This window comes from Vigna angularis, chromosome 1, assembly GCF_016808095.1.
Source record: "Vigna angularis cultivar LongXiaoDou No.4 chromosome 1, ASM1680809v1, whole genome shotgun sequence".
Taxonomy (NCBI): domain Eukaryota; kingdom Viridiplantae; phylum Streptophyta; class Magnoliopsida; order Fabales; family Fabaceae; genus Vigna; species Vigna angularis.
In genome coordinates, this window is record NC_068970.1 from 42085225 (window position 1) to 42091504 (window position 6280).

General features: G+C 33.6%; 1 protein-coding gene across 1 annotated transcript; it reads left to right on the forward strand.

Moving 5' to 3' along the window:
- The first annotated feature begins 210 nt into the window (after window positions 1-210).
- On the forward strand, window positions 211-2990 carry LOC108333552 (peroxidase 10). Its single transcript, XM_017569017.2, has 4 exons — window positions 211-481; window positions 1670-1861; window positions 1962-2127; window positions 2223-2990. Exons 1-4 carry the CDS (start codon window positions 212-214, stop codon window positions 2630-2632), a joined length of 1038 nt encoding a protein of 345 aa, XP_017424506.2. The 5' UTR covers window position 211; the 3' UTR covers window positions 2633-2990.
- The last annotated feature ends 3290 nt before the right edge of the window (window positions 2991-6280 follow it).

Sequence of the window (6280 nt, forward strand, 5' to 3'; positions counted from 1 at the left end):
TCATCGTGCATGCACGTTCATAATTTATCCATTTCCTTTGGACTGTGGCTTTGACGTCAACTAAAGAAATTTGGAATAATTCTGACTCATACTAGTTAAATAACAATTCCAAGAAAAAAAAATACTCTTCTATTTTGTCCATTAATTTATTTTTCATTTGCATATAAATAACCCGAACCTCACCACATAAATGTCACAAGAAATATAAGTTATGGAGTCCTTGTTACATAGAAAACATACTCAAGCCATGACTTGTAGAGTTGTCGTAATCTACTTCAGCTTCCTTTTTTTCCTTGCTACCTTCGTTCCACTTGTTCATATGCTTCCCTATGATAGAAACCAGCTTGACATCAATTTCTACGATAGATCATGCCCTAATTTGCTCATGATTGTTAGATATGGTGTTTGGTCAGCCTTGAAATATGACAGCAGAATGGCCGCGTCCCTTCTTCGGTTACACTTTCACGATTGCATAGTAAATGTAAATACTTGTGTGCTTTATTGTCTCATTGCTTTTGTTTCTTACACTTTAAAATGAACACATACGTACTTAGTGTTGCTTGAGGAAGATTCATAAATAGTTTATAATTTTCATGATAGACTAGAAGCATGCTGCTAAATGATTGAAACTGGAAATATTCTTGTTGAATGTGTGTTATAATTGGTTCTCATCCACAAAAGATATTCAGCACTTGCTAGTTTCTACCTTCCCAGATCCTGTTTGTTTTAGAAACTCTGGCTAGGTTGACACTTCCTTAATTTTCCTTAACATGGGTAGCTGAAGTATATATATATTTACTCTATGTTTAGAATTTTATTTTGGTGGAGTCTCTGTCACAGTTTTTTCAACAAGCATGTATTTGTGACTGTCGTCTTCGTTAGTTTTTGTGTTTGGTTTGACACCTTTCATTGTTCTACTATGACACCAAAATTCCTTTGATTCTTCCCCTCCTTGTGTTTTATCACTGCCTTGTTTTTAACCTGTTTTTTACATACAGCTGATGCCAAGTATGATTACCACCAATAAAGCATAAAACGTCTTCCTACCTTCAATGAAAGACTAGGGTGGTTATTAGGTGTAATCTCATCTCCATTTAGGGCAACCAATAAATTAAGGATGAAAAAAAAATGTCGGTGATTCCAATTTGTCTAATAAATTATAATATAAATCAGTAGAAATTTTTCTTATAAAAATAATTTTATGATATTAAATTAGACTTGATTTTTTTAAAATATTAAAATTATTTAAAATCTATTTTAGTCCAGTTTTTTTATATATTACTTTTCAATATTTTCTAAGGTTCAGTTTTATTATCTAATATTTTGTAAATTAAAAAATTAAGTTTCGAGTGAAGATTAATGATGACCATGGCTATAAAGAAGTTCAAGATGATATAATAATTTTTTTTTCAATAATATTTAAGAAATGGACAAGAGGTAAAAAAAAGTGATGGATAAGGAAACAATGATAGAAATTGTTTCACTAATCTTTACACTGTATGTTATTTTTCATTACAAATTAATATATCACCTGACAATAGGTGGAGATTACTTATCTCGAACCATGAAACAAATTTTAGAAAAATAGAAATTAATACATTATATTTAAATTAAATGATGATATAAATAATTTATATGATTGTGATAGTAGTTGAATTGGTTGTGAAAGGGTTGTGATGCTTCGGTGCTTCTTGATGATACACCATATTTCACTGGTGAAAAGAATGCTCTTCCTAATCACAATTCACTTCGGGGGTTCGAAGTCATTGATGACATAAAACAACATGTTGAAAGACTGTGTCCATACACAGTCTCCTGCGCTGATATATTAGCATTAGCAGCCAGGGAAGCTATTGATATGGTAAAACTCACACTTCTTTTATCTTATTGGACAAGACATTCTAAACCAGAAAACATTTTTTATGTAACTCGTTACTGTTTTTCTTCCCCTATTGGTTTAGGTTGGAGGACCTTCTTGGCCTGTTTCATTAGGCCGAAGAGATGCAACAACAACAAGTAAGGAGGCAGCTGAGCAACAACTTCCCTCTCCGATTGAGTCTCTAGAAAACATCACTGCAAAGTTTTACTCCAAGGGTCTTGACTTGAGGGATGTTGTAGCCCTTTCAGGTTCTGACATTTTCTCATTTTATTGTCAAGTAAAAACATGGATGGAAGGTTTTCTGCATGTATATATAGCTTCATGTGTTTATTTCCATGATCAGGAGGACATACAATTGGTTTTGCTCAATGCTTCACCTTCAAAGGGAGACTTTTTGACTATCAAGGCTCTGGCAGACCTGATCCCGTGCTTGACTCTTCGCTTCTCACAAGATTGCAAAGCATGTGCCCAAATGAAGAGACTTCGAACAGCAATCTAGCACCTCTTGATGCTACAAGCACCTCCACGTTCGACAATGAGTACTATAGAAATCTCATATACAACACAGGCCTTCTACAGTCTGATCAAGCACTAACTAGGGATCGAAGAACTGCTGCTATGGTTTACTATTACAGCAACAACCGTTTCTCCTTCTACAATGATTTTTCCCAATCCATGGTGAGGCTTAGTAATGCAGGCGTTCTTACAGGAAGAATGGGAGAAATTAGACAGAAATGTGGCTCTGTAAACTAAGTGCTTGTGTTCTCAACATCTTAGAAAACCTTAACAGTGCAACTCAAATTCCAACAACTCAGTTGGAGTCTGTATATATATAAAGTCCATCATCACTGTAGGTGGTGGCAGTATCCCAGAATAATGCATACCATGTTACCTTTCATGTCAATATCACTCAGTGGAAATAAGAAACCTATAGGTGCCAAAGCTAAAAATTAACTGCAATATGCAGTCTCATGCAGCAGTAACAAATCACATAGCCTTTAGCTTGTTATGGGTGTATGTTTGCTAAGTTTGTAGATTACTACACAAGTGTAAATTTGAAATAAATCAATATACATTGCCTATTTTATAAAGAAGAGTTGTGCGTAAGATACTTAGATCTTCGATGTCCTTAATTCTTCTCAAGGTCAATTTCTAATTAACATCTCCGAAGGATTAATCACAGATCAAAATAAGGGTTGTACTATTGTTATGTGAGCATCTAAACGCCTTTGTCGTAACAGTACAATAAATCTAGACGCGACAAAAATATTGGTATGAATAAAACTATTGTGGAGTGGACGTAGTGGTCTCAATTCTTTTTCATTCTTAAATCATGTATTGCGCATGCATCTCTTAATTTTAGCCAGTCTCTTTCGTCTGATGCAGATTTGCAATATAAGCATGGGAAACATCTTTTTATTTACGTGTTAAAACTGATCTTGTGCTTTACAAATTCAATTTAATATGATATTTATTGCACTGCACCCGATACTCCCATATAACTTGGATTGAGACCAATGACAGATTAAATATTTTATTTTTCACCACTTCAAAGCACACTGACAAAACTCTAAACTCGAAAATGGACAATCCTTCGTACTCATTTTTTTTTCTGATTTAGATTAGCCTGAGATAATATTTTAGAACATATAGAACCTTAAAACGCGAACAAACTATTTTCATGAAAAAAATATACATGAAATTTTGTATTATCTCCTTAAATCTAGTCTTAATCCTTATAATTTTTTCAATGTGAAATATTGTTTTCCGTAAAAAAAAATTAATTACACATTTGATTCTGCAATTTTCTAAAATTGAGTAATTTCATTTTAACTATCTATTTATTAGCGAGAGAAAAACAACGAAATGTCCATTATTAATAATAATCATAATATTATAAACATGTTTTTGTTAAAATATTAGATTAATTTTGTACTGCAATTATTAAGTTTTAAAAATCCTAGAGAACCAAATGGATATTATAAAATTTTTATTAGGAATATTTTGTCTAATAGATAAAAGTACTAGTGATTTTTTTAGTGCTAATAAAGTAGAAAATTTTGGTCATTATTTTTATGTAAGAAGAAAGTTTTTGTTCAACAATAAAATTTGTATTTCGTTTGTCATATGATATCATATTGTGTTATTTCATTTTATGTCTCATCAGCAATACATTTACTTGAACATATACATAGTTACAAGTTAAGAGGTTCCATGAGATAAACTTCCTCTCCACTAGATTTTTCTATATAATCATTATCACTCTCACTAGACTTGGACTCTTCCTCACTACTATAGAGATTAATGTCTTTCATGATAATGATTTTTTATTTCCTAGACACTTAGTGTAAAAGAAAATAAAACTTTCTCGATGCAATTTTATATAAAATCATTCTCTTCGTATACTCAAAATTCATTATTAATTTATCAACACGAAAGCAGAAACACAAACTCAAACGATGTCCATACGACGTGAAAACTCAAATCATGATCTCTACTAAAACACCAATATGAAAAGAAAATTAAATATCAAAATAAACAAAAATCCCAGAAGTAACTATTTTCCCTTTTCTCGTCAAGCTACGGTAATGCAACCTCATTTGCAACACCATCTACTCCCATATAAGTACGATCATTCTAGGTGGAAACCACAACCACAACATGCAAAGATGAATACCTAGAAATAACATCATAGCATATAACACAATATAACAACATCTAACACAAACTAAAGCAAGTCATAGTATCATACTACAGTAATAATATCATAACTAAATCATTCATATAAACTTATGTCGTTTCCTTACACTTCGTCATACCAACTTGTTTCGCAAAACAGAGTAATTCGAGTCATCCTCCACTATGACTTCAGACCTATCTACCCGACTCCTTAAGGACTCATGAGTAAAACCACTGACACTACATGCACTGGTGTACTATACTCAACATGAGTTGAAGCCATTGGACGAGACATTCAACCTTTTCGTTTCTCTCTTGGACACCCACTTTGGTTGTTGTTGAAAGTAGGTTAGGGTTCTCATTTTCTCACACGACCACTATGCATTATCCCATCCTATGTTTACCTTAAATACAACCTAAAAACATCCTCACTCTACACTCAAAATTGACCCAAAATTACCCTTCAATCTGCTCAAGATATCCACCACAATAATAGACCCTAAGTTCTTTTCTTAACCCAATCTTCCTTACTACAAAAGTTATTAATATTACCGGATATATATTCATCGGTAAATTTTCATTACCAATGGATTTATCGACAGATTTTGAATTTTTTTTACCAACGGAAAATTCATCAGAAAATCCATCATCAATGTGTATGTCACTTACCTACGGAAAAATCTGGCAGTAAATTCGTCGGTAATGCGTATGTCACCTATCGAAGGAAAAATCCATCGATAAATTCATAGGTACTGCGTAGGTACCGAACGAAAAATCCGTCGATAAATTCGTAGGTAATGTGTATGTCATTTATCGACAGAAAAATCTGTTGGTAAATTCATCGGTAATGGAACAGTAAAATGAGCGGTAAATTTCTCGCCCATTTTTCACTTACCGACGACATTTTCGACGAAAGAATCTGTCGGTAAATGAAATACGCATTACCGACAGATTAATTTGTTAGTTAATAAAGTGGGAAATTTCCCGCCCATTTTTTCTCCCTCTTCGCAAACCACTCAGTATTTTACTCTCTCACGCGAGTAAAGTGAGGAAACCCCATATTTCCTCTTCTCCTTCTTCTTGCTCTTTGTGTTCTTCTTCTTTCTCTTCCCTTTGCTCTTATGCTATGAGCCAATACCACCATCTCTTCTTTCTCTTTGCAAGTAATAAGCTGTTAGTAAGCACCTCCAAGAGCACCAGAAGCCATTGTAAGAAACCTGCAACAACCACCAACAAATCCCCTTTGTAGCATCAAGTGCGAGCTAACCGCCATCTCAAGTCTTCTCCAAACATCGTGCCACCGAAAGCTTCCATGGAAACCTGCAGTAAACAAAGATCCTCCGCATCTTTGATTGCAAACGGAGAAAACTAAAATCCTGACATGTGTTAGGACTTGATGTTCTCTCTTAGGTGCTTGTTGTGTTAAAAATGGTTATTGTGTAGTATTTATCGACGATGAAAAAAACCCCTAAAGTTGAATCTGAAAAAACCCTAAAAGAAGAAGAAGAAGCAGAGCGGGGAAGAAGATGAACCAAATTGCGATATTTACCCATAAATTTTTCTGTCGGTAATTATCGACGGAACAAAAAGTCCATCAGTAAAATTTACTGACAACAGTTTTACCGACAGACTTTTGGTTACCAGAAATGTCTTAGTTTACTGATTTCACCCTAAACAAAAAGTCCGTTGGTAAATAACAAGTCTTCCTTTTCCAGAAATGCC